Source organism: Bufo gargarizans, chromosome 1, assembly GCF_014858855.1.
Source record: "Bufo gargarizans isolate SCDJY-AF-19 chromosome 1, ASM1485885v1, whole genome shotgun sequence".
Lineage (NCBI taxonomy): Eukaryota > Metazoa > Chordata > Amphibia > Anura > Bufonidae > Bufo > Bufo gargarizans.
In genome coordinates this window covers 560,243,466-560,270,789 of record NC_058080.1, presented here as the reverse complement: position 1 = coordinate 560,270,789, position 27,324 = coordinate 560,243,466, and the positions used below count along the sequence as shown (strand labels likewise).

The 27,324-nt window shown below is 40.9% G+C and overlaps 1 protein-coding gene across 17 annotated transcripts in view; it reads right to left on the bottom strand.

Moving 5' to 3' along the window:
• The window catches only part of RIMBP2 (RIMS binding protein 2), a 683,237-nt gene that overhangs the window by 314,739 nt on the left and 341,174 nt on the right, over positions 1 to 27,324 (bottom strand). For all 17 annotated transcript variants that reach the window (XR_006387405.1, XR_006387406.1, XR_006387407.1 and 14 more), the window contains one exon: positions 6,941 to 7,063. Coding sequence is in view for 12 of the 17 variants with exons in the window: in XM_044275630.1 (XP_044131565.1) it covers positions 6,941 to 7,063 (123 nt within the window). In the remaining 5 variants the exon portion in view is untranslated. The remainder of the gene's footprint in view (positions 1 to 6,940; positions 7,064 to 27,324) is intronic.

Below are 27,324 nucleotides of genomic sequence, written 5' to 3'. Positions count from 1 at the left end.
TGGCCTCTGCCATACCAATGTGACCCTATGGATACGTTTAGCTTGTATATCAGTAGCTTTACCATGCTAAACATACATCCCAAAGGTGATGTAAACATAGCTTTATATGGACTACTGCATGATCTGCTCCACAATAAGTGCATTCCTCTATGACTCCTTTACAGTGACTGCCACAGTACCCCGCTCCCTTAACAGTGACCTCCACTGTACCCCACTGCCTTAACAGTGACCTCACAGTACCCCACTGCCCCTTTAATATTGACCTCCACAGCGGCCTGCCCCCTTAACAGCAACATCCACAGCGCCCTCCCCTTTAACAGTGACCTTCACAACAGCCGCCACTTTATTAGTGACCTCCACAGTACCCCGTCTCCTTAACAGTGAACTCCACAGCAGCTGACCCTTTAATAGTGATCTCTACAGTCCCCCGCCCCCTTGAGTGTAACCTCCACAGATCCTGCCCCTTTAACAGTGACCTCCACAGTGGCCGGCCCTTTTGTGACCTCCACAATACCCTGTCTTGTTAACAGTCATTACCACAATAACTCGCCCCTTAACAGTGACCTCCACAGCGGCCGGCCCTTTTGTGACCTCCACAATACCCTGTCTTGTTAACAGTCATTTCCACAATAACTCGCCCCTTAACAGTGACCTCCACAGCACCCCGCCCCTTAACACTGACCTCCATAGTGGACCGTTCCCCTTTACTTTGACCTCCACCATTCCCTGCCCCTTAACAGAGCCCTTTAATAGTGACCTCCATAGCATCCCGCCCCTTTATTAGTGACCTCCACAGTACCCCATCTCCTTAGGAGTGATTTCCATAACACCCCACCCCCTTAACAGTGGCTTCTACAGCAATTTGCCCCTTAACATTGACCTCTATAGCGGACCGTTCCCTTAACTGTGACCTCCACAGAAGCTTGCCCCCTTAACTGTGACCTCCACAGCACTCCGCTCCCTTAACAGTTTAATCCACAGCACCCTTACCCCGTAAAGCTGACCTACAGCAGTGAAGAAAAATGGCTAGGTTGTTATGGAAACCTGGTGTAAAACTGTGTGTATGTGGAGACTAAGGGCCTCCGAGCTTCTATTAGCTGATAAGGGACATGTGACAGTGTGTATGGCGGTTGGGATATGAGGAGAAAGACCTGCAGGCTTCTATTGGCTAATGCATTTTTTGAGAATATCTCAGGAACGGTATGTGCTAGAGAGCTGACACCTGGCCTAAAACCTTTCCGGACACCTGATGTACCTGTGTGCCAAATTTCGTGATTGTAAATATGATGGAGCGGATTCCTTTAGCGGACATACACTTAGCTGTATATATTAGAATGTTTAGGTAATGTTAGTATTTAGTACAGTTTTTTGACTGAAAAGGAGCAGCTGTAAATTATATAAAACTACACTCCTCTTCTGCAGCTTCATTAAAAATTATGGGCACCTTTGTGGCATTTTTTCTAATTATTATATTGTATTTACAAGGGTGAGGTAAAAAATGTATGCACTCTGACTATTCAATTTATTTTAATCGACTATCAAAAAAGACAAATATATCATTTTTCGACCTACTCTCCCTGCTTTTCAATACACTTTTTCCATCTGTCAACAAGCTTTCGGATTTCATCATTAAAAAAGTTTTAGGGTATACTCACACAACAGTAAAAAAGAACACAGGCATTAAAAACAGATAAACTGTCAGCTTTTAATGGCCATTTTGTATCAGTTTTTAACATCTTTGAAAAAAGGCCATTAAAAACAGAATCATTTCACAGGCTTTTTTTAAAAAAGCCCAACCCATGCAGTGCCCCCAGTATTATAAATCACTTCCATAGTTCCCCAGTACTATAAATAGCCACCCATAGTATCCTAAGCATTATAAATGGCCCCCAATAGTGCCCCCAGTATTATAAATGGCCTCCCTGGTGCACCCAGAGGCATACATGCCCCATAGTGTCCTCACTATATATATATATACATATATATATATATATATATATATATACACACACACACACACAGTATGTTCTCACATATATAATGGCCGGGTAGTACCGACAATAAAAAAATAAAAATAAAATATATAACCTCAACCACTTGCATGTGCGGGACACTCGCTCTTCACCGTACGCAGCAGGACCTTGTCTTCCAGTGTGATCTTGTGACGTCATCATGCAGGTCTTGTTGCTTCCATTGAGGAGCAAATGTCCCCATGTGTACAAGTGGTTGAGGTGAGTAGGGGGCCTCGGATCTCTCGGACCCCAAGCATTTGCTTGGTTTGTGTGGTAGTAAAGTCCACCCCTGTCTAAATGCTATTTAGATTTATTTCAGTTGAGCTTCACTTTCCCCTTAGTAGAATATGATGCTCTAAGGTTTAACAGAGAGGGAGACAGACTAGAATGAAATGATGTGCAAATGACAAAATTTGAAGTAGATTCTAGCAAATCTGAAGTCTACTAATAGCCCTTTTACATGGACAGATTATTGGGATGATTTTTCAGAATTAACATTTGTATGAGCATTCATTAGTGATAACTAGCCCATGTAAATGTGCCACCAGTCACCTGATGAATAAGTAAATATTCATCAGATGAAAGCATCATTGAGGCAGCACCCAAAAATAAATGTTTATGGGGAGCAGGTGGTGCTGTGTAAACAGGGATCTGCTGCCCAGAAACAATGACGTGCAGTAGTGATTGCTTGTCCCCAAACAGTGCAGGCGATTGCTGCATGTAAACGAAAGGTTTGCTCCTGATAATTGCCTGCTCAGTAGGCCCCTGTAAATTGGCCTTATAGAGGACCTGTCACCACTCCTGACTTGTCTGTTTTAATAACTACTTCCATTCCCCATGTAAAAACAATTCTGGAACATCTACTCTTATGACTCTATGTTGTGCCATTCCTGTATTACTAGAAGTTTTGAATGAATTATTAGCAATCTACAGTAAGGGTACAGATGGGTGTTAGCAGTTGAGGGGGTGTCCCTGCATCATCTGACAATATCCAATCAGTGCTGCCATTGTCAGACTGTGCAGGTACACCCCCCCCCCCCCAACTTGTTACCTCCCCTCTGTACCCTTAATACAGACTGCTAGCAATTCATTAATAAACTTCTAGCAGGAATAAAAAAGGAATGGTACAACAGAGTTATAAGAATAGATGCTCCAGAGTTGGTATTACATGGGGAATGCAAGTAGTTACTAAAACAGGCATGTCAGGAGTGGAGACAGGTCCTCTTTAACTGTTTATAGCATTCGAAGAAAGACAGTTGAACAAATAAATATATACAGAAAAACTAAGGGTTTCGGACCAAAGATATTCAAATAGTTAACGGCAAAGTTTACAAACCTTTATTACCATATGGAGACAAACCAGATTATAAGAAAATTCACTCTCCAGGTCTGGTTTAAATGAACCTTTGCTTGAGTAATCTGATTTGCATGGGGAGAAAGCCTGCTGTGTAATTCTAAAGCTTCAGTAAGGAGATTTCCACAGAAGTAGGGCTCCAAGGCACTAAAATGTAGGATCAGAAATACTAAAAAAGGGTTTAATATTTTTCTCGACGCTATACTTAGAGCAAACGTCCAATGAATTGTTGTCCACTTGTGGCTCCCAGACCATCAGTGACTGCACTTACTGAACTGTATGCCAACGACAAAAGCTGCAAAGTCTTAGACCTAGTAGAGGAAATTCCGTAATATTGAGGGCCCATACTAGAGCTACACAGGACATGTTTACGTCCAGTACTGGCTCAGTAAAGCTTAATAGGTTAGTTGTGAATTAAAACCCGTGATGAATTCTACCAGTGAGAATCTGTTCCAAAGTCAGATACTTACTTGGACTTCAAAGGCCCTGTTGTGGTCCATGAGACTGTGGTATGACTCATAAGGTCACCATGTTAAAACCTACACACACGCTGGTGCACTATGCCACTTTTCTGGCATTAAAAAGTCCTAGATCCCTTATTTACGACTTTTTAAATGCCACTACAACAATTTTGTCGGAAGTGGTGTTTTTGCGCCACCCTCGCCACTTTCCAAAAAGGGGCATGGTGAGGGAGGACAGGGGCACATTTATTTTTATTTAAATCAGTTTTCTGGCGTAAATGAAGACCGAAATCTACGACAGCTACAAGATGGCACACGGACTACCTGAGGATGCTTCTAATTTAAGACAAGGTGGGCATTCCATCATAAATTAGACACATCCTCCAGCAGCACAGGGGATATCAAGACCGGCAGAATACATGCAGCTCTTGAGAAGTCTCCCCCACAGTATTTGAGGATTCTGGTTCCAGTTCAGCCCGATCTGTAATACTGAGTTAGTCATAGTAACATATGATTTATGTGGTCTACAACCAGATATGAATGTGGCACATGATCACAAGGGTTGCAGGCCTCTGCTTTGAAGGGATTTCTATTTGGCAAGGACTTCCAGTTCGATTTTATTTATTAGCATTGCTTACTTCGTTCTAGACTATTAGAGAGAATCCTCTGCGTGTATTTAATCCATTTGCATTTAGAGCACATTCCAGTTTATCATTTAGTATTGTGTTTTTGTCATTTGCTCTTCTCCCCATCACTGCCTCAACTTTCCTTTCATTTTCTTAGAGGATCATATATAATTCATTACTAACGTCACTTCCCAACAGGGAATCCTAAGAACCTTTTAACACTCACAAAAAAAAAATATAATTACTTTTATATACCCCGTGTAGAATAACAACCAATTATATTTTAACCTTTTGAGTTCCAAGGCACATGCCAATTGTATACCTCAAGGACATACATAATGTTCTGCTTTTTCCTATAGAAATTTTCCATATATATATATATATATATATATATATATATATATATTATTATTATTATTATTATAATAAAAAAAATGTTTTGCATACCTTTTTCCTGAGGGGAAATATATGGAAATATCTTCTTAGGTTTATAGTTTTTTTCTGTCCTTTTCTTATTTTTGCACAATAATTTCCGCCCTACTAATATAGATATTGCTTTATTTTGTTAGGTTCAGGTAATTTCTCCTGATGTGGTAAATGATTTATTTCTGCACAGACACTGAATGTCTCTCACTAGGATATGACATCATTGTTCGATAGATGGGGCTTGACTACTGTCATCTCTGCAAAAACTAAAGCAGCTCTAGAAAAGTGTTGAGACTATTTGTCATCTGTTGGTTCAACTAGTTTTTTTTCAGCTTGGACCTAGCACCACCATTCTAACAATCTGCAGGGTCTCAGTGGTCGGACCCCATTGATCACACAATGTTGGTGCTGAAGCAACACAATTGTACTAAAGGAAATTCAGTGACTTAAAGTGACACCGTCGTTTCGGGTTATTTTTAATATTGTGTAGGGACAGAGGTGTTAAACATTTTTGTAATTATTTTATTAGGGAAAGATGTTTCTTTCTACTAGAAAACAAGGTGTAAAGAGTTTCCTTATTAAAGCTCTGAGTGTTGCTAAGAAGTCTATCTTCAGTCTTCAGTTCTGTTGAGCGCTGAAGACACCTGTGTATAACATACAGAGGTTTCCAGCCTGCCTCTTGTCACTACTTCAGTCCCTATGTACATGTGTCCTAACTATCGCTGCCCATCTCCTTGCTTATCTGACTTGTTACACACAGACGTCTTCAGTGTTCAGTAGAACGCTGAAGACCAAAGACAGACTCTCCTTAGAAATACCCAGTTAGAGCTTTGATAAGAAGACTCTTTACACCCTGTTTTCTCACACAGAGAAACATCTTTGCTTAATAAAGTAATTACAAAAAAATTTCACATCCCCATTCCTACACAATATGAAAAATAAAATGAAATGAAACTTTTATAAAAGTTAACCTACATTCAACACTTAATTAACAGATGCTATAACTAGAACTACTACTAAAACAGACTTGTCAGGAAAGCCAACAGATCCACTTTAAAAGGCATAGACCAAATTGCCACACTGTGAAAATACATAACCAAAGATCAACATTCTGAATAAAATATACTAATAAATTCTGTTCAAAATTGCATACAATAAGATGGTAAAATAGCATAAACCTGAAGCAGTTGCTAACATACATTGTATATATTTTTATAAAATGAGTCCATGTGAGCTATACTGTTGTCTGAGGAATCAAATTTGGCATAAAATGAAAAAATTCAAGTATTAATAATGGTAGAATTCAACATTATATTCTTGCCAAGGATTTCAAGGAACTATTTAGAGTCGTATATAGCAAATTAACTGATATTAAAAACATTACATGAATGTTTCCATAAAACCATGGAACAACATGTAGAATGATGTGTTTACAAAATGTTTAAAACGATTTGCCACTTTTTGGCTACTGTTGACCAATACAGCCTTTGTTGATATTTTGTGCCGTCTGATATATTTTATAAGCCATGTCTTCTTGTTGGACAAATGTTCTGTGCTGTCCGCATAAAGGTCCTGTCCAGAAGATGGCCACCAATGGACCAAACACATCGCTCTGCCTCTTCCATTCACAAACACTGCTCCTGCACAAAACTTCCAACATAGCAAGTGCAGATGGCAGCCATTATATGGACAGGACCTTTGTGTTGACAGCACAAAAGACTTAGCCAACAAGTGTACACAGCATATGAAATACAGAAAGTGGTACAAAATATCAAACATTATATTAGTAAGTATCATATAGTCATCTTACAAACACACTGGTCAACAGTAACCAGAGAGTGGTCAACCCCTTTAAAAAAAATTTAAAAACATGACTGCTTTTTCCAGAAACAGCTTGAATGCTGCTGAGCAACAGCAACAACTCATGGCCAACAGTGAGACTGTTCCTAATCTCACAAAACTCTTTAATATACAGTAGTACCATTTCAGATAAATTCATCATACATATAATCAGTTTAGGAGGAATACAAAGGTTGTTCTGACATACATTTGTTTGCTCACCTTTAGGACCTGCTCTAAGTTCTCCAGTTTGGCTTGGAGCTGATATTTCTCCTTCACAGCCAAATCTCGTTCCTTGGAGACTATAGCAAGAGTCTCTCGAAGTTGTTCATAGTCCAACTTCACCTGAAATAAGCAATAAACATATTTAAACTTTTTCTAAACTACAAAGTTATCAATCTGATTTGTCAGTGTGTCCTATTGTATGGATACAAATGCCTTATTACAGTATGTACATTCTACTACTCATCTAGTAGTCTTCAGCAGTCTTTTCAGCACACTGAGCAATCTACGATTAAATAATAGTTCTTCAAAGCAATAATGTTAATATGTTTTATAACATTCAATAAACTTGTATTATTTCACAGAAACAAATCGATTAAGGAAGCCTTTACATGAGGCAGATTTTGTTGCAGAAATTTCATTGACTGAAAATCAGTTGCATTCATCTGAATGGGGCTTGTAGAAATTCATGTGCTTCCCGACAAAACAGCCCCATTCAGATAAATGGAACTGATTTTCAGCTGCAGAAATTTACAATAGCTTTATATGCAGATAGAGTGCTCCAATATATTCGCTATTGCGCAAATCGGCAATTAATGATGCGCATACTTTAGCAAAATACGTGCAACTTCACATTTTAGTAGGTCTGACTCCATATTACTGATTGGTGCACTAAGTATTGTTGTGAACTTGTGACATCACAGTAGGGGTGGGCGATATGGCCTAAAATCTATATTGCGATATAATTTTAAGCATGTGCGATATGCGATATATATTGCAATATATTCTATATTTCGGGGGGGGGGTTAAACTTTATTTATTTATTTTACTTTTTATTTAATAACTATTAGCCTCCTTAGGGGCTAGAGCTCTATTAGGGTGAATAGGACATCACACACTCCCTGCTGCCCTGTGCATAGTGCACACAGCAGCAGGGAGCTGACTATGGCAGCCAGGGCTGCAGTAAGCTTCCTGGCTGCCATGGTAACCGATCGGAGCCCTGCGATTATACTGCTGGGGCTCCGATCAGAAGCTTCCACCCTGGGGCCACTGCTACCAATGATTTAATCATGTGGAGGGGGGAGGGCCCGCAATTAATATAATACTTAAAAGAGGGGGAGTAGAAGGGGGGGCTGTGGCCACTGCGCCAACAATGAATATAGCTAATATGCCTGAATACAAATGTAGCCTGCATGTGCCGGCCATATCCCATACCTGGCCTCTATTACTGAGAGCCGTGATCCGCTGCAATTAACCCTTTGGGACCTGAAGGGTTAATTGCGGCGGATCACAGCACGCAGTAATAGACACCAGGTATGTAATATGGCCGGCACATGCAGGCTACGTTTGCATTCAGGCATATTAACTATATTCATTGGTGGCGCAGTGGCCACAGTCCCTCCCCTCCTCCTCCTAGTCTTTTCTCATCGGTGGTCAGCGGCAGCCACACATAGTGGGGAGGGAGGCTCAGGAGAACATGGTGCATGCAGAGAGTGGTGCATGCCATGTTTTACTGCGATATGGCGATATAAACAATATCTCTATCTTTGGCCAATTTATATCGTTCATATCGCATATCATCTATATCGCCCACCCCTACATCACAGCACTATGTCTGTAACATGTATGTATGGACAGCAGAGAAACAGTAATTCCTATCACACTACCTAACACCCTGCACTGGAATCTATCAGCTACACTATATCACTATCTAACCTACACTATTCCCAACTAACTATCTGTATTATATATATGAGCTAACTATCTAATGTTATTGAACAGTGAAGCACAGAGCACAGCAATGACACTGCTGTCTCTCTCAGATCTGCAAAATACTGCATACAAGGGCTGCTGGGGAGGCTCTTATATAGTAAGGGGCAGGCAACTTTCCTATTGGTTGCTAGGGATGTTGCTAAGCTCAGACAAAGAAATTGCAGTCGTCTCACTGGCCCACAAGCAAGAAGGGAGGATACTGATTAAAATAAAATCTAGAATATTCGTGAATACGAATATATAGCACTATATTCAAAATCTTTGCGAAGTGGGGATATTCGCATTTAAAATTCGCGATTTGAATATTCGCGCCCAACACTACTAGCCAGTAGTCTGCAGTACAGGCATCAAGTTGCTCGCATGTGGGGTTGCCAGGTGATTGCATTGAGAACATAAAGGTAGACTTGGTGCCCTATCTGCAAGAATTTCCCTATTGCTGGGTAGGTATGACTTATTAAGATAATAAAACAATAAAAACTCAAAGATTACAAGCACATAAAAAATAGTAGGATCACATGCTCCAATACTGCACTTCCAAGGTTAGGGGTTATACTTACAACTGCGTCTCTCTATAATGAATAGTTGTGACATATTTTAAATGGCATAACTCAAAAAGATTACCAATATAACCCTACTAAAATATTTTCTATTCTTTTTTTCTTTTATCAGTTTTCTTAGGCTTCTTTCACACTGGTGTTAGGCTTGTCCGGCAGGCTGTTCCCCTGCTGGATCCGCAGTAACATTTGCACACATGTGCTGCCGGAAGTCCGCCTAAGCCCCATTCACTATAATGGGGACAGGCGGGAGATGCGGACGGACAAAAAACGCAGCATACAGTGAGTATGACTTTTTGATCACAATTTAGGTCATTTTGATTTATTTTTTTCTGTCACACAATGCGCCTTATGGGATAAACATTTTCATATTTTAATAGAACGGGCATTTTTGTATTTTTGCACACCTCTATGCCTATGATGTTTATTTTTTGGGGGTTGGGGAAATGGGGGTAATTATAATTTGTATATTTTGAAAACCTTTATTTTTATTTTTTAGGCCACGAAGGGGACCCCAACATGCAATCTTTAGATTTCTATTCAGTAATGGAATGTTATCCATTACTGAATACAAAATTCAGTATATTCCAATGCAGTGCTTCCATCTGCATGCCTTCATTGAAATATACCAGTAATAGATCTAGAAGCCTTGTACAGATTAAGGCCTATTACTATTTAGGAAGTCTTCCATGATCTCAGCTAGGGAAAGGCATTCCTGCCAGGGAAGCATGTGCTTCTGGGTTTCTGAAGGGCATCTAAATGTCTGCGATCAGCGTTATTGTCAATACTAGATATTAGCCCCGGGTGTCTGCTATGTGAAACAGCAGGAACCCGGCAGCTATGGCTCCCTCTTTTTAAAGGCCCTACCACCAACGTATATATAATTATAAGCTGTAGGGAATTGGTTAACAATAAAGTTTACAGTGAAAAATAATTAAATTCAGATTTGGTCCATTACACATAAAATTTAGAATAAAGCTTTGTATCTTTTTTCAAAGTTAGGGTGCATTCACACAGCAATGTTTATTTTGCGTACCGCAAATCACAGACACTAGAAGAAATGCACATTGGTGCGGAGTCATTGACTTCATGGAGCCTTGTGTGCATGAGTTTTCTTACCTTACTGTACATTTTTGCATTGCTATTGATAAGTGCTTGGAACTGAACAGCCTGATCTTCATGTCCCCTGCCCTGCAGTTCAGCAGTGGTGATGTGCTATGCATGTAGGAGTATTCTGAACAGATGTAGAGAACAGAGAAGAGCACTCCCTCTCACTCCTCCAGGCATTAAAAGGTTATCCACATGGATGAACTGGACCGAAGGGGGATGGCAGTGCATAAAACAACGATGTGGCAAGTGACAAGACGTTGAGATTTTTTTTTTCATATGTGCCTAATCCTAATTAATAATTCAGATGTAGATGTCACTTCCATAACTAATTTGTTCAAATGTCACAGATCCTATGGAGCTGAGATGAATCTGGATCTTACAGTTAAAAGTGCAATTTATTATAGTCATTATTGTTCAACAGTCACAAACACTTCTTCCTACTATGAAAATTGGTTCCCCAAATGACCATGCCCCAACCCCAAACCGACCACTGTTTGGAAGTGGGTGATCTCATAGTTAAAGTTTGCATCCAATATACAGTATTATTACCATTTAATACATTATATTAATTCACTAAAAGCATTAATCTATCTTTACACAGGCTAAATCTGCCAATGATTCTACAGTAGAAAATTGGCGTTTTCTGCAGCGCTATCCACATTCAAAATGCCATCACAAGTTTCCCATTAACTTCAATGTAAACAACTTGAGCATTTGCACACTTTGTCCTTGACCACATGTTACTTCTATGAAGCATATTTAATGGTGGTTTTCCATAGAAGTCAATGGGGAAGTGCAGTGACCCACTGGTTCACTGCTAAAGGGTTTAATACTGTGGTTTACCGCCAAAGTTAATCCAATGGTTCACTGTTAAAGTTGTTGGATGTTTACTGAAATATTAACTATGTGCCATCTGTGATACAAATGGTTAAAGTGGTTGTCTGGGCTTTTAATATTGATGACCTATCCTCAGGCAATAGGCCTAGTTTAATAAGGATGATCATACTGACACAGGCTCCCTAAAGAAAAATAAAGTTAACGTTTTGGACGGGCCAAGTCAAACTCCTGACATTAATTCAATAGATATGTTGTGGAAGGACCTATGAAGCGAGCAATTCATGGGAGGAAAACCACCAACATAATAGAGTTGAAGCTGATATGTATGGAGGAATGGGATAAAATTCATCCAAGCTGATATGCAGGTCTAATCAACATTTTAGGGTGAGTTCACATCACCGTTATGGATTTCGTTATTGTTTTCTGTTATAACATGTTTATAATGGAAAATAACAGAATCCATAAGACAGAAGTCAAAATGGAAGTCTTTGGAAGTCCGTTTTGATCCTTCATAATACAAGTCTATGGGCAGCATAACTGATCCGTCCTGGTTTCCATTATGCAGGAGTCCAGTCCTACATAATGTAAACCAGGACGGATCAGTTATGCTGCCCATTCTATGACGGAATGCAAAACGAAAGCCTTTAAAAGGTATTCCGTTTTGCTTTCCGTCATAATAGAAGTCTATGGGCGAGTATAACGGATCCGTCTGGTTCCCATTATGCAGAACAGAAAAAAGTCCTGTCGACAGGACTTTGTTTTCTGTCTTGCATAACGGAAACCAGATGGATCAGTTATGATTGCCCATAGATTTCGATTATGATGGGTCAAAACGAAATGCCTCTTAAAGGCTTCTGTTTTAACTTCCATCTTATGGATTCCATTATTTTCCATGTTATAACGGAAAACAATAACAGCATCCTTAACAGTGATGTGAACTCACCCTTAATAGGAATAGGTTTGACCATGCTGACCGAGTCCCTTTTAACTATCTTTGGTAGAACGACTTGTGTGCTTAGGGTAGTTGTCTTGCTGAATGACCATGTTCCCTTGAGATTCAGCTCACGGATAGATGTCCTGACATTTTCCTTTAGAATTTGCTGGTATCATTTAGAATTCATTGTTCCATCAATGATGGCAAGCCCTTAATCAGCCCCCAGCATCTCCATATTAGCCCTGAATCAGCCCCCAGCATCTCCTTATTAGCCCTGAATCAGCCCCCAGCATCTCATTATTAGCCGTTAATCAGCCCCCAGCATCTCCATATTGCCCCAGATTGCCTCATGTTTTATAAAATAAAAAAAACACTTACCCCTCCTGCTTCGGACGCCACATTGTGATCCTCCTCCTGCTGTCGCCGGCTGTGCTGTGAACCGGCGCGAACAGCGTGAGGTCACAGAGCACCACCTTGCTGTGCACAGCCTTCACAGCCGACAGCCGAGGACCAGGAAGCGGTGAGTACAGAGCCTTCACCACTTCCTGGTCCTCCGGTACTAATGAGCGCATAATGGAAGCGCTCATTAGTATTCACCCCATAAGACGCAGGGGAATTCCCCCCCCCCCGCTTTTGGGGGGTAAAAAATGTGTCTTATGGGGCGAAAAATACGGTAGAAGGAACAGAGCCTAGGTTTTCAAATTCACAGTTCACTTGCTACAAAGGCTTAGAGGGAACATTGTGAGACGCTCTGTAAAAGTAGATCTTCCTCTTGAACACTTGAGGGGGAAATGTATAGTCCGATATGGATTTCTCTATTAATAACAGCTGATGTTCCTGCAGCAATCAGCTGTATGTTACTGCTAGCTTGCTTGCTGATGGTTTCCATGTAGCAACTTTTTACACAAAGTAAAAAAAAAAAAAACACATAGGTGGTCAGTTATTATTTGTTTTACAACACTTTTTGGCATATATACAGTAGGTCGCAGATTTTTACGCAAAGGTGTTTTGTGACAAAATCGTCTTTTGTGAAGTGGTGGAAAAAAGGAAGTGTTGTGGGCGGGGAAGAGGGCGGACCAGCCGGCCCGTCTCATTCATCATTTTAAGATCAGTTTAAAATGGCCTTGAACTACACCAGCAAGGGAGCTGGCATAGTTTAATGCATGTTGCACGTCCAGCGGCAGCAAGAGCCAAAGTTATGTAGAGGCCTGCGTCTCTTCATAACTTTGGTGCATCTGTTGGCAGTGCAGAGGGATTAAGGCCAGTGTATAAAATGTCCCCCATAGTTCATATAAATTCTAGATTTCACATTTTCTGTCTAAAAACGAATTGGTAATATAATGTAGTCACCTGCGACTACATTACTTATGATGTACAGTGACACATACAGTATACAATATACTGTCCTGCAGTCATTTCCTGTCAAATAAGAACTTGCCCCTGTTCTGTCTGTTAAAAGCATGACTCTGCATCCGCATTGCTCTGCATTCAGTTTTTTCTTCATTTTTCTTGCATCCCTATGGCATCAGTATATTATCCATTTTTCACTGACACATTGGGGGAGACTTATCAAAACTGGTGCAAAAGAAATCTGGCTTAGTTGTCTATAGCAACCAATCAGCTTGACCCTTTCATTTTCCATAACGGCTTTGTAAAATTAAATGTGTCATCTGATTGGTTGACAGGGGCGTAGCTATAGGGAAAGCAGAGGAAGCGGCTGATTTGGGGCCCTGACCCAGAAGGGGCCCATCCAGGAGGAGGAGAACTACAAGATTTTGTCAGGGCCCCCTCAACAGTATTACACAATGAAATTATATACAGTGACAGTAAAGACAGATAACGGATGTAAAAGCTACCGGGCCTGGTCTGAGAGAACGATCTTTACTAGCCACAGGAATGAGGTCGGCATGAAAGGAAGGGGTTGTGAAAAAAATTACTGTGGGAGGGGTGCCTCATTCAAAAATTTGCTGTGGGGCTCAGTCATTTCTAGCTACGCCACTGTTGCTATGGGCAAATAAGCTCCTTTGCAAGAGTTTTGATAAATCTCGCCTAGTGTGAAAATCTTAGGAAAATAGGCCTGTGATTTTGTCGCTTGTCTGAAAAGGTGTAAAAAAAAAGCCATCCTGCAGCGCAAAAGAAATATGGTCTCAAAAATCAATTTGTAACTAATGCTTTGTGGAAGTTGCAAACAATTTATAACTGGCAGTAAAAGGTTAATTTATTAAAAGTCATCAACACTTCATTTCCCCTTTTTAAGATCAATTGCTTGGAAAGAGGGAAAACATGAAACAAGAAATGCAATTACTGTCAAGCTGTGAAATATTTTGCTTCAGGATAATCCTTCAAAATGTTCTCCCCTCTAAACGCATCACTGTCTGAGTGGCACAAAGTGGTTTCGATAGTGGCCGGGCGCGTTTCTGTAATGGATTTCCGCAGCTCTTGCTATTGTCTTTCACGGCTTGCCCCGTTTGGTAGGGGATAGCATGTCTGTAGAAGTGGTTGTGATGTTATCTGGCCATCACTTTGCAGCAGCTTTTTTTCTTTAGAAACCCGAACCAATTTAAAGAAATGTTGATCAATTCAGAGGTGCGAGGAGAAGTCTTCTGTAACGAGCCTCTGAATAATAATCATTTGTATAGCGCCATCTTATTCCACAGCACTTTACAATTCAGAGGGTTAATGTACAAATCAAAAGACGGCACAAAATTATAGGCCAATAAACAACTAAAACACTAGGGGGGAGATTTAGCAAAATGGTGTAAAGTAGAACTGGCTTAGTTGTCCATAGCAACCAATCAGATTCCCCCTTTCATTTATCACAGCTCATTTGGAAAATGAAAGGTGGAATCTGATTGGTTGCTATGAGCAACTAAGCCTGTTCTATTTTACATCAGCTCTGCTCACAAGAGCTTACAATCTATGAGGGATTGGATGCTCTAGGTGATGGTCTGGCCATTTAATGAGGTAAATATGATATGTTAACACACTGCCAATGGCGAGGTGCAGGCCTCTTCATAAATTAGATGCATACACCGACAATCCATAGACCTAGCCTGAAATCTACAGCCGCTCGGAGCTGCCATAGGTTTGTGTCTTCATTTATCAAGAAAACTGGCATAAATGAATATGAATGTGCTGAACTCACTGGCCCTGCCGCTCCCTCTCAACACATCCCTTTTACAGAAAGTGGCAAGGGTGGCACAGAATCTACACTTGTGACAAACTGTTGTCACAGCGGTATTTAGAAAGGCGCAAACATGGAGTCTGTGATTTTTATATGCTAAAACACGGCAGAAGAAAATGATTAATCTCCCCCTGTTGGCTTTCTTCATACATATAAATAGGTTTTAGAAATGCAAAAAGCGAAAAAATATATATAAACAAGCACATATTAGATGAAGAGGTCCATTGCAAACTCTGCTTTATTCAAAATAGCTTTCTTTACCGCATTGTCAGTGTTAAGCCTCATTCACACGTCAGTGTTTTACAGACATGTGCTGTCCGTGTTCTCCACGGACAGCACACGTCCACATTCATTTTAATGTGTGTATTCAGACATCTGTGATTTAGCACTGTACGAGGGTCAGTGTTTTTAGCACGGATGCATGCTCTATTTTGTCCGTATTCTCGGATCCATTGCGTCCATTATAGTCTATGGGTTCATGAAAACCACGGGTGCCATCCGTGTTGTATCCGTGTTTCACGGATCATTAAGAAGAGATGCTTTAAAAATTATTTTTCAGCTGCAACACGGACAGCAAAAAACAGACACACGGACCCAACACAGATCCTTCACGGACAGCTTTACGGATGCATCACTGACCACCTGCTCACGGATTTGAGCACGGACGTGAATGTGTGAGTGAGGCTTTATAGTAGGCAGCCAATTAACTTTGATCAGAAGTAGTTTCTATTGAAACATACTGACTATAATATAAACTCATTAGAGCCATTTTCAGCCTTCTGACGTTTCCAGCATTTGCATATTGTATTATATAGGGTTTAGGGAGGGTTGAATAAATAAAGCTTAATAGATAGCTATTATAATGACATTTACATATATACAGTGAGGGGGATTAATCAACATGAATGCAGAAGAAAACTGGAAGAAATGTCTATGTCCAGTCAGGTTTCCGCCTTCATTTTGTGCTCTAATCATCTGGGACCAACTGATGACAGAGATAGGAGGTTGTACATTGTTTAATGCTACCTTGTTAACCCTTTGGATACTGGAGGTTTTTTCATTTTTGCGTTTTCATTTTTCTTCCCTGTCATCCTGAAGACATAACTTTTTTATTTTTCCATTCACATGTTTTCTTTTGTGGGACAAGCTGTACTTACCACCATTTAATATGGCATACAATTTAGTGGGAAGCGCGAAAAAAATAAATGAGATGGGATGTAATTGGAAAGAAAAAAAAACGCAATTCCACCACAGTTTTATGGGGTTTTTCCCTACGGCGTTCTCTATGCTGAAAAACTGACCTGTGCCCTCTTTTTTCTGGGTCAGTACGATTACAACAATACCACATATGTGTCGTTTATTTGTGTTTTAATATTGAAAAAATTATGAAAACTTTGAAAAAATAATTTTTTTACATCGCCATATTCTGACCCCCCCATAACGTTTTATATTTATGTCTACTGAGTTGTATGGGGGTTCATTTTTTTGTGGTATGATCTGTAGTTTTTATTGATACTATTTTGGAGTGTTTGTGACTTTTTGATCACATTTTATAGATTTTTTGGGGAAAAGAGAAAATGGTGAATCGATCAGCGATTTTGATACTTTTTTAGTTGCGCCATTCGCTGGTTATTGACGGTTGTTTGAAACAGCAGAGATCCACTGGCTATGCTGCCCACTACATGCGCAAGCGGGCACCATGTTTAAAGACCCTGCCAGCGCCCTATATGTACGGCAATGGGGGCAAAAGGGTTAAAAGGGTTCTTCAGGCTACAGATATTAATGACCTAACTTCAGGATAGGTCATCAATAAAACATCAGTGGGGGTCTGACCTCGGGCTCTCTCACCAACCAGCTGCTTCGGGCAGCAGCAGCGCAGGAGACTAGAAGTAGGCTCTGTACACTGTGTAATTCTCATTGCCAAATTACCAGGTGCACTAGAATGTTACCAGCATTGCTCAATGGCACATTCCATACATATAAAGAAAAATAACAAAAATACAGAGGCCTAAATGGAAGGAAATGCTCAAACACCCCAAACACTGTACCGTGTTTATAACCGGGGGAGCAATTCCTCCGCATGTGATCCGTTGCTAGCGGCAATCCGCAGCAAAAATGCATAAAATGTTCCTGACTGGAATACATTCGCTAAAGTCTCAGTTCTTAACATCAGCTTGAGGGATTAGCCAGTGTTGTCAGTTGCATATCTTTGTGCTGCACCTTTCGCAGTGATTTATGTATTTTTATATTTGCATCCACACATTATCCCATCTTGTGCAGGATGCTTTTGTGGTGCATGTGGTCCGCTGCCGACATCCTCCATTGTATGCATTTTTTTCTGGGGATTGCCGCTAGCAATGGATCACATGCGGAGGAATTGCTCCCCCGGTTATAAACACGCCACAGTGTTTGGGGTTTTTGAGCATTTCCTCCCATTTAGGCCAATTTATTTTAGTGATTTCTCTTCACCCCCTGGTACTTCTGCTGACCTCCTGTTGCCAACCTCTATCTCTTATTGGACTATAGCTGCTATTACCACATCTCTACCATCACGCTGATACCTGTCCATTACGGCTTACACAGTCCACTTCTACACCAGCACGGTGACAGCTAACTTCATAGTTGGTAATTTTGGAAAAAGACACATGTCCGTTAAGTCCAACCTATAAGCCTATGGTCTTGACCCAGAGGAAGGCAAAACACCACTATCTGGCAGATGCCAATTGCTACTTATTATCCAGGACAATTGGCATGCCATGTTTAGTTACTAAAGCATTCATACCAGGGGCGTAGCTAGAAATGCATGGGCCCCATAGCAAAAAAAATGTATGGGCCCCCCCAGCCCCCACATATCTATCGGGCCTCCCACCACCCCTTCCAGAGCTCCCACCCAAACACCCATCCTAGATCTCCCACCGCCATGAGCATAGAAAAGTCTGAGGGTCTGGAGTTGTCACATCTGGTCTGGCACCTACCAATAAGGCCCCATTCACACGTCCGCAATTCTGTTCTGCATTTTGCGGAACGGAATTGCGGACCCATTGATTTCTATGGGGCCGCACGATGTGCAGCCTGGACACGGAGTTGCGGACCCGCACTTCCGGGTCCGCAATTCCGTTCCCGAAAAAAAATAGAACATGTCCTACTCTTGTCCGCATCTGCAGACAAAAGTAGGCATATTCTATGCAGTGTTGGCAATGTGCGGTCCGCAAATTACGGATCGCACATTACCGATGTCAGTGTTTTGCGGATCCAGGGCCCCGTGGATTTGCAAAACACTTACGGATGTGTGAATGGGGCCTTACCATGCGTCTTCAGTTAGATGAGAGAGAAAAGTCTGAGTGCACTCAGACTTTTTTCTCTCATCTAACTTTTACAAGTCAGTCCCATCAGACTCCCAGTCCAGACTAGCCTGGTGCCTGCCACAGTAGTGCGTCTGCCACCACCAGACCACCAGCCCTGAGCCCGTCCACAGTGGAACCATCTACTGCGAGTACAGCAACCTTCAATAAGGAGCAGAACTTAGGGCAGTTTCACACTTGCGGCAGGACTGATCTGACAGGCTGTTCAGCCTGTTGGATCCATCCTGCCGCTATTTTGCCTTGCCACCACTCCATCCCTATTGACTATAATGGGAACGAGGACGGAGCTCCGATGCAGCGCAGCAGTGTGCGGTGAAAGGCTGGGGGCCGAAAAGTACTGCAAGTCCGACTTTTTCGTCCGGTGGCCTCTCACCGCGCAGTGCCGTGCTGCGCAGGAGCTCCGCCCCCATCCCCATTATAGTCAATGGGGACAGAGAGCGGGCCAGCGAAATAGCGGCAGGATGTATCCGACAGGCTGAACAGCCTGCCGGATCCGTCCCGCCGCAAGTGTAAAAGTACCCTTAGTCTGTCATATAAGAGTGTGCCCCCCAAAAGAAGGAAGGGGCGCCCTCCTTATCACTGCTGGCATCTGTTTTTAACTTCAGATCATCAGACTCTCACTAACTAATTACAGCACACACCCCTGTAGTGTCCACCATCAGACAGGGGAGGGAAGAAAAGAAACCCCAGAACTAGAGTGTCAGTGTGCCCCCCAAGTGGGGGGCACACTCTAGTTCTGGGGTTTCTTCCCTCCCCTGTCTGATGGTGGACACTACAGGCCAGGGTGTGTGTGCTGTAAATTTTTAATTAGTGAGAGTCTGATTATCTGAATTCTGAAGTTAAAAAGAGCTGTCTGCATACAAGGATAAGGAGGGCACCCTTGCTTCTCTTGGGGGCCCCACTCTGCAGGCAGCTCTTTTTAACTTAAGAATTTAGATAAAGTATCTTAGAAATCATAAGTTCTCACTTCCTTAAATTCACTTTAAGTGAATCACTTACTTTTAGAGTCACAGACAGCAGGCACAGTCTGGAGTGGCAGAACTGGAGACTGGAGACCAGTGGGGAGTGTCATTATAGCGATAGGCTAGCATAGCCGCATAGTGCCGAATCTGACTGGCGTCAGTGCGGCCGGCAGGACCGTCAACCTCCCTAGTCCCTCCACAACAGGTGGTTTTTTGAATGAAGCAGATTCTTTTTTCTCTAAATCTGGAAAACCACTTTAAAGAGGACCTGTAACCTCTCCTAACGTGTCTGTTTTGGTAACTACTTGTATCCTCCATGCAATAACAATTCTGGAGCATCTTTTCATATAACTCTATGTTGTGCAATTCCTTTAATATTCTTACTTGAAGTTGATGGACACATGTACATAACTGGGTGAAACCACTATCCAATCAGTGATGCCAGTGGCAGACTGCTCGGAGCATCCTCCAACTGGACTCTACTGCAGACTACTTGCAATTTATTCATTAATTAGTAACAATAATGGAGGAATGACATAGCTTAGGCTACTTTCACACTAGCGTTCGGGTGTCCGCTTGTGAGCTCCGTTTGAAGGGGCTCACAAGCGGCCCCGAACGCATCCGTCCAGCACTAATGCATTCTGAGTGGACGCGGATCCGCTCAGAATGCATCAGTCTGGCAGCGTTCAGCCTCCGCTCCGCTCAGCAGGCGGACACCTGAACGCTGCTTGCAGCGTTCGGGTGTCCGCCTGGCCGTGCGGAGGCAAGCGGATCCGTCCAGACTTACAATGTAAGTCAATGGGGACGGATCCGTTTGAAGATGACACAATATGGCTCAATCTTCAAACGGATCCGTCCCCCATTGACTTTCAATGTAAAAGTCTGGACGGATCCGCTCAGGCTACTTTCACACTTAGAATTTTTTTTAACAATATAATGCAGACGGATCCGTCTCTGAACGCAAGTGTGAAAGTAGCTATAGAAGAGTTATATGAAAAGAGGATTTGTTTTGCATGGGAAATGCAAGTAGTTATTAAACCAGACATGTTAGAGGAGGTGATAGTTCTTCTTTTCTTCTTCACCCTATTTTGGTGGGACCAGCTGACCATCTAAAGTATCAGATGTTTGACAGAAGTTCGTTTGGCAGATGCTGGGGGGGGGGGAAGGACCAGGCATGTTGAATTTCATCTTACCTGAGCCTTTGCTCTCAAGGTGTCTGGCATCGGCTTATTCCCCCCTCCCCACTGAGGCCACATATGAGAGAGTGCCATGAAAATGTTTTTTGAAGATAAGTATACTTTTTTAAGGACTCCTGGATGACTAATATTAGCATAATCTTTAGCAGAGGGTGCATTGTCACAAATAAGATTTACATAACAAGAATTAAGCTTTTTTAATCTTACATGGTCAAATGTATAAATGTTATTGGTGAAACCTGAGGAATGACTCTGAAATAGGGCTACTGGATATATCAACCCCATGTAATGTATGGGAGGAAGCATCATTCTGCCATTCAAATGGGACTGTCAGCTTTCTAAAACGCTTACAAGAAAGTGTAGACACAGCAGTTGTTTGAATGGAGGTTCTGTCACAACTTATATCGATACAAGATCCAGTTATTAAACCTCTCGCTGATCCTGGCAGCCTCAAGTAATTCATGAGCCCAGCCTGGGAATACTCTTTTGAGTGGAGGGTACACGTGTGAAATAGCTGTCTTTTTCCAATAGGACTGTATTTTCTTATCAGAATTGCATTTAGATATTTTCTTTGAGAAGGTATAATAATAAAGAAAATTCTAAATATTAAGTGTGGTACATTAACCCCTTAGGGACACAGGCTTATTTCACCTTAAGGACCAGGCCATTTTTTGCAAATCTGACCACTGTCACTTTAAGTGCTGATAACTTTAAAACGCTTTGACTTATCCAGGCCGTTCTGAGATTGTTTTTTCGTCACATATTGCACTTCATGACACTGGTAAAATGAAGTCAAATTTTTTTTTTTTGCACAAAATAATACCAAATTTACCAAAAATTTGGAAAAATTTGCAAATTTCAAAGTTTCAGTTTCTCTACTTCTGTAATACATAGAAATACCCCCAAAAAGTGTGATGACTTTACATTCCCCATATGTCTACTTCATGTTTGAATTATTTTGGGAATGATATTTTATTTTTTGGGGATGTTACAAGGCTTAGAAGTTTAGAAGCAAATCTTGAAATTTTTCAGAAATCCAATTTTTAGGGACCACTACAGGTCTGAAGTCACTTTGCAAGGCTTACATAATAGAAACAACCCAAAAATGACCCTATTCTATAAACTACACACCTCAAGGTATTCAAAACTTATTTTCCAAACTTCGTTAACCCTTTAGGTGTTGCACAAAAGATATTGGCAAATGGGGATGAAATTTGCAAATTTCATTTTTTTGCCTAATTTTCCATTTTAACCCATTTTTTCCACTAACAAAGCAAGGGTTAACAGCCAAACAAGAGGGTATCTTTATTGCCCTGACTCTGCCGTTTACAGAAACATCTCATATGTGGCCGTAAACTACTGTACGGCCACACAGCGGGGCGTAGAGTGAAAGGTGCGCCGTTTTGTTTTTGGAAGGCAGATTTTGCTGGACTGGTTTATTTACACCATGTCCCATTTGAAGCCCCCTGATGCACCCCTAGAGTTGAAACTCCATAAAAGTGACCCCATCTAAGAAACTACACCCCTCAAGGTATTCAAAACTGATTTTACAAACTTTGTTAACCCTTTAGGTGTTGCACAAGATTGAATGGAAAATAGAGATACAATTTCCAAATTTCATTTTTTTGGCAGATTTTCCATTTTAATATTTTTTTTCCAGTTACAAAGCAAGGGTTAACAGCCAAACAAAACTCATTATTTATGGCCCTAATTCTGTAGTTTACAGAAACACCCCATATGTGGTCGTAAACTGCTGTTCGGGCACACGGCAGGGCGCAGAAGGAAAGGAATGCCATACGGTTTTTGGAAGGCAGATTTTGCTGGACTTTTTTTTTTTTAAATAATCTTTTTTGAGCCATTCAATAACAGACAAAAGAAAAAAGAGTAGTGGAAAACTGCAAGTCACCACTACTCTTAAACAAATCAAAACGAGTTCCAGGTTTGTCAGACATAAATCAAGAAGCAAATTGAAATCTGGGTGGTTATTCACCAGGACGTCAACAATTCACATCACTTTTGGATTTAAATCTACTTTACAGCATACATTTAAGATTAATAGATAATCATAACATTCGATTGATATAACTGAGGAGTATATCCGAAAATCTCCTTTGAGGAGCGCATCCAATAGATATATCAAATTAATACCTTGAAAGGCCAAGCCTGAATACGCATCCGAGACGGGTCTCGAAACCAGGAGCTATTCTTTCTGTGTTTTAGTGTATATGGAGCTAAGAGGAGTGTTAGAGATGGGGGGGTAGATTTAGACGATACCGTCGTATAACAGTTAACCCTGGGAGATCTCACTTCGTCCGGTTTACGTCTAATAACCCCTAAAGGATATCCATCGATTCCATATCTTCAGGAATTTTGGGATGTGATCTCATTTCCCAAGAGGCTAACTCCTCTAGGCGGTATATTTGGTCAATTTTTTGTAACCATTGTTCCGTATTGGGAACTTCCTTTGACAACCATAATAGGGGGACTAGTAATTTGGCGGCGTTCAATAATTGTTTAAGAAATGTCAGATTGGGTGGGGGGGGGATCGTGGGGAAAAAGATTCAGGAGAGCAACCTCTGGTGATGGAGCCAAGTTAGAACCACAAATTTTATTGCAAGTTTGAAAAATCGTAGACCACCACCTACTCGACAGAATTGGGCACGACCACCAAATGTGGAGAAATGTACCTCTATGCTTTGAACATCTCCAACATATGTCAGACGCTGAGGTTGAGTATAAGCAAGTCTTGTCAGGGGTTTTATACCATTGTGTAATAATTTTATAGTTATTCTCCTGGATCTTAACGCATCTTGAGGCTTTATGAGGGGAGTTATAAATGTTGATGGTTTCTTCAGGGGAAAAACTTTTCCCTAGGTCTTTTTCCCACAGTCTAATGAAAGCTGGCGTCAGGGCAGTAGGAGGGGTCCTCAACCTGTTGTACCACTGTGAAATCGGTTTACGTGGGGAATATTCTTGAGAAATCAAGTGCTCAAACCATGTTAACGGGTGCAACAAGTCTTGTATTTGGATATTTTGAGATAGATATGCCCTCAAAAAATGGAATCCATTGAAGCTAGAATAAGGAATTTTCAAAAGGTCATTCATTGCTTTTATAGAGATCAGTTGGCCATCTTTGTAGAAATCTATCAATCTCGCCTTAGCTTGTCTAACTTCTGTAGGTAGGCTGTTTAGTAAGGCCTGGGGGGCTAAGTTAAATATGTCCCTAATACTTAGAATGGGAGAAGGGAGTGGAGAACTTAGAGGTGAGGACTGTAGGTCCTTCCATGCGTGTAGGGTAGCCTTCATTATTGGGGTAACTTCCGGATGGAGAGGAAGAGGTGACATTCGTCCTAAAAGCGCAGCTCTAAAATGGATACCAAGTAAGGACTCCTCCATCGGGACCCACGATTTCTGTGGACTGTTTTTTTTTACGCCATGTCCCATTTGAAGCCCCCCTGATGCACCCCTAGAGTAGAAACTCCAAAAAAGTGACCCCATTTTAGAAACTACGGGATAGGGTGGCAGTTTTGTTGGTACTAGTTTAGGGTACATATGATTTTTGGTTGCTCTATATTACACTTTTTGTGAGGCAAGGTAACAAGAAATTGCTTTTTTGGCACCGTTTTTTTTTGTTATTTACAACATTCATCTGACAGGTTAGATTATGTGGTAATTTTATAGAGCAGGTTGTCACGGATGCGGCGATACCAAATATGTATACAATTGTTTTTATTTATGTAAATTTTACACAATGATTTCATTTTTAAAACAAAAAAAAGTTTTAGTGTCTCCATAGTCTAAGAGTCATAGTTTTTTCAGTTTTTGGGCGATTATCTTAAGTAGGGTCTCATTTTTTGTGGGATGAGATGATGGTTTGATTGGCTTTATTTTGAGGTGCATATGACTTTTTGATCACTTGCTATTACACTTTTTGTGACATAAGATGACAAAAAAATTGCTTTTTTTACACCGTTTTTATTTATATTTTTTTACGGTGGTCACCTTTATTGTACTTACCATCACCCACTCCTCAGGCAGAGAGTTCCATAGTCTCACTGCTCTTACCGTAAAGAATCCTCTTCTATATTTGTGTACAAACCTTCTTTCCTCTAGATGCAGAGGATGTCCCCTCATCACAGTCACAGTCCTGGGGATAAATAGATGATGGGATAGATCTCTGTACTGACCCCTGATATATTTATACATAGCAATTAGATCTCCCCTCAGTCGATTTTTTTCTAAAGTGAATAGCCCTAATTTTGATAATCTTTCAAGGTACTGTAGTTGCCCCATTCCAGTTATTACTTTAGTTGCCCTCCTCTGGACCCTCTCCAGTTCTGCTATGTCTGCCTTGTTTACAGGAGCCCAGAACTGTACACAGTACTCCATGTGTAGTCTGACTAGCGATTTGTAAAGTGGTAGGAGTGTGTTCTTATCACGGGCATCTATGCCCGTTTTGATGCAACCCATTATCTTATTGGCCTTGGCAGCAGCTGCCTGACACTGTTTTTTGCAGCTTAGTTTGCTGTTTATTAAAATTCCTAGATCCTTTTCCATGTCAGTGTTACCGAGTGTTTTACCATTTAGTATGTACGGGTGACTTGCATTATTCCTTCCCATGTGCATAACTTTACATTTGTCAGTGTTAAACCTCATCTGCCACTTATTTGCCCAAGCTTCCAATCTATCCAGATCCCTCTGTAGCAGTATACTGTCCTCTTCAGTGTTAATTACTTTACACAGTTTAGTGTCATCTGCGAAAATTGATACTTTACTATGCAAGCCTTCTACAAGATCATTAATAAATATATTGAAGAGAATAGGGCCCAATACTGACCCCTGAAGTACCCCACTAGTGACAGTGACCCAATCTGAGTGTGTACTGTTAATAACCTCCCTCTGTTTTCTGTCATTGAGCCAGTTACTTACCCACATACAGACGGTTTCTCCCAGTCCGAACATTCTTATTTTATATACTAACCTTTTATGTGGTACAGTGTCAAATGCTTTGGAAATAGTCCAGATAGATGTCGATTTAAAATGTGTTTTGGAGGTGACAGGTTCACTTTAATAATAATAATAATTATAATAATAATAACAACAACAACAACACTGGTCTACATATGAAGATTTTTTCATGCCGACATAACTATTTGTACTGATCTTACACAATTTATAGGCTCCAAATATCAAGTCAGAAATTATGTAATATTTTTATAATCAAGAAAAGGGATATTCCAGATCTATAAAGTCAGTAAGGTCCACAGGATATAGGATAACTATTTGATCACTGGGGGTCCTACAACTGGCATCTAATACCCAGTAGAACCTTCCAGAATTAACAGAGAGGCTGGTCGGGCATGCTCGCGGCTGCTCCATTCATTTCTGTGGGCATTCCGGAGATAGCAGAGTACAGCAGAAGGCCCCCCACTGATCTAATAGTTATGCCATATCCTGTGGATAGAGGATACAGTTATATAACTGGATACACCTATAGTTTTAGGCAATACTGAACTTTGTATATTGGTGTAGTGTCGTACAAAAAGATTAGTTTGTAAGTAAACCAAAAGATCAACAGTTCTGTAAATAACTGTTTGGCGCAAATTTTTTTTAATTTTATTTTCTTGAATAGCTATGATCAAGACTACCAACAGTAGTCTGCTATCATGTTTATGTTCCACCTGCCTTGGACTTAATGTCCTTATCCTTGGTTTTTGTTGGCACAATCATGTTCTTCTAGATGATCAACGCAGGCCATGACTTCTATCTATAGGTTTCTACCTGAACCGTGTATAAAAGCCTGTCATACTGTATAAATAAATAATGCTCCTAACTTGGTACACAAATAGCACCCAATAGAATGACAGCATGCCCATAGTGAAACAATCAGTAGAATTTCCCCAACTAATAGCATCATTGTAGTCACTTCAATGCCTTCCATGAAAGGGGCCAGTTGAGTTTAATGCATATAAAATAGCACCAGTATAGCTATATCTGTGGTGAAAGAAAATAAATTATGGGTCAGCAACTGAAACTCACTGAAGATGCCAAAATTCAACACGGCTTGCAGCCTCCCCTATACTCTGGACCCTCCTCATAGCTATGGAACATACAGATGCTGCCTGACACTGTCCTACAGGTGGAACTTTCTATTGAGGCTTCTCTCACTGAAGGTTGCATGAGCCTACACTTGCTGTTCCTCTCAGCAAAAAGACTTTAAAGCTCTGATATCTGAACTGCAATAAGATCTTAAAGCACTAGGACAATGCATGAGCCATAATGAAGTGAAAGTGAAAATGGCAGAACTTTGCCAGATCTCATAATAACCTGGTAAATAAGGTGGACTTTACTGATGATGACCTGGACAGATAATCTGTAAAAGTAATGGACATTGAAGACTACTCTTGTAAAAGTAACATGAGGCTAAGGAAAATTTTTGAGTAGTTCACCAATGACCAACTGCACCCTTTTA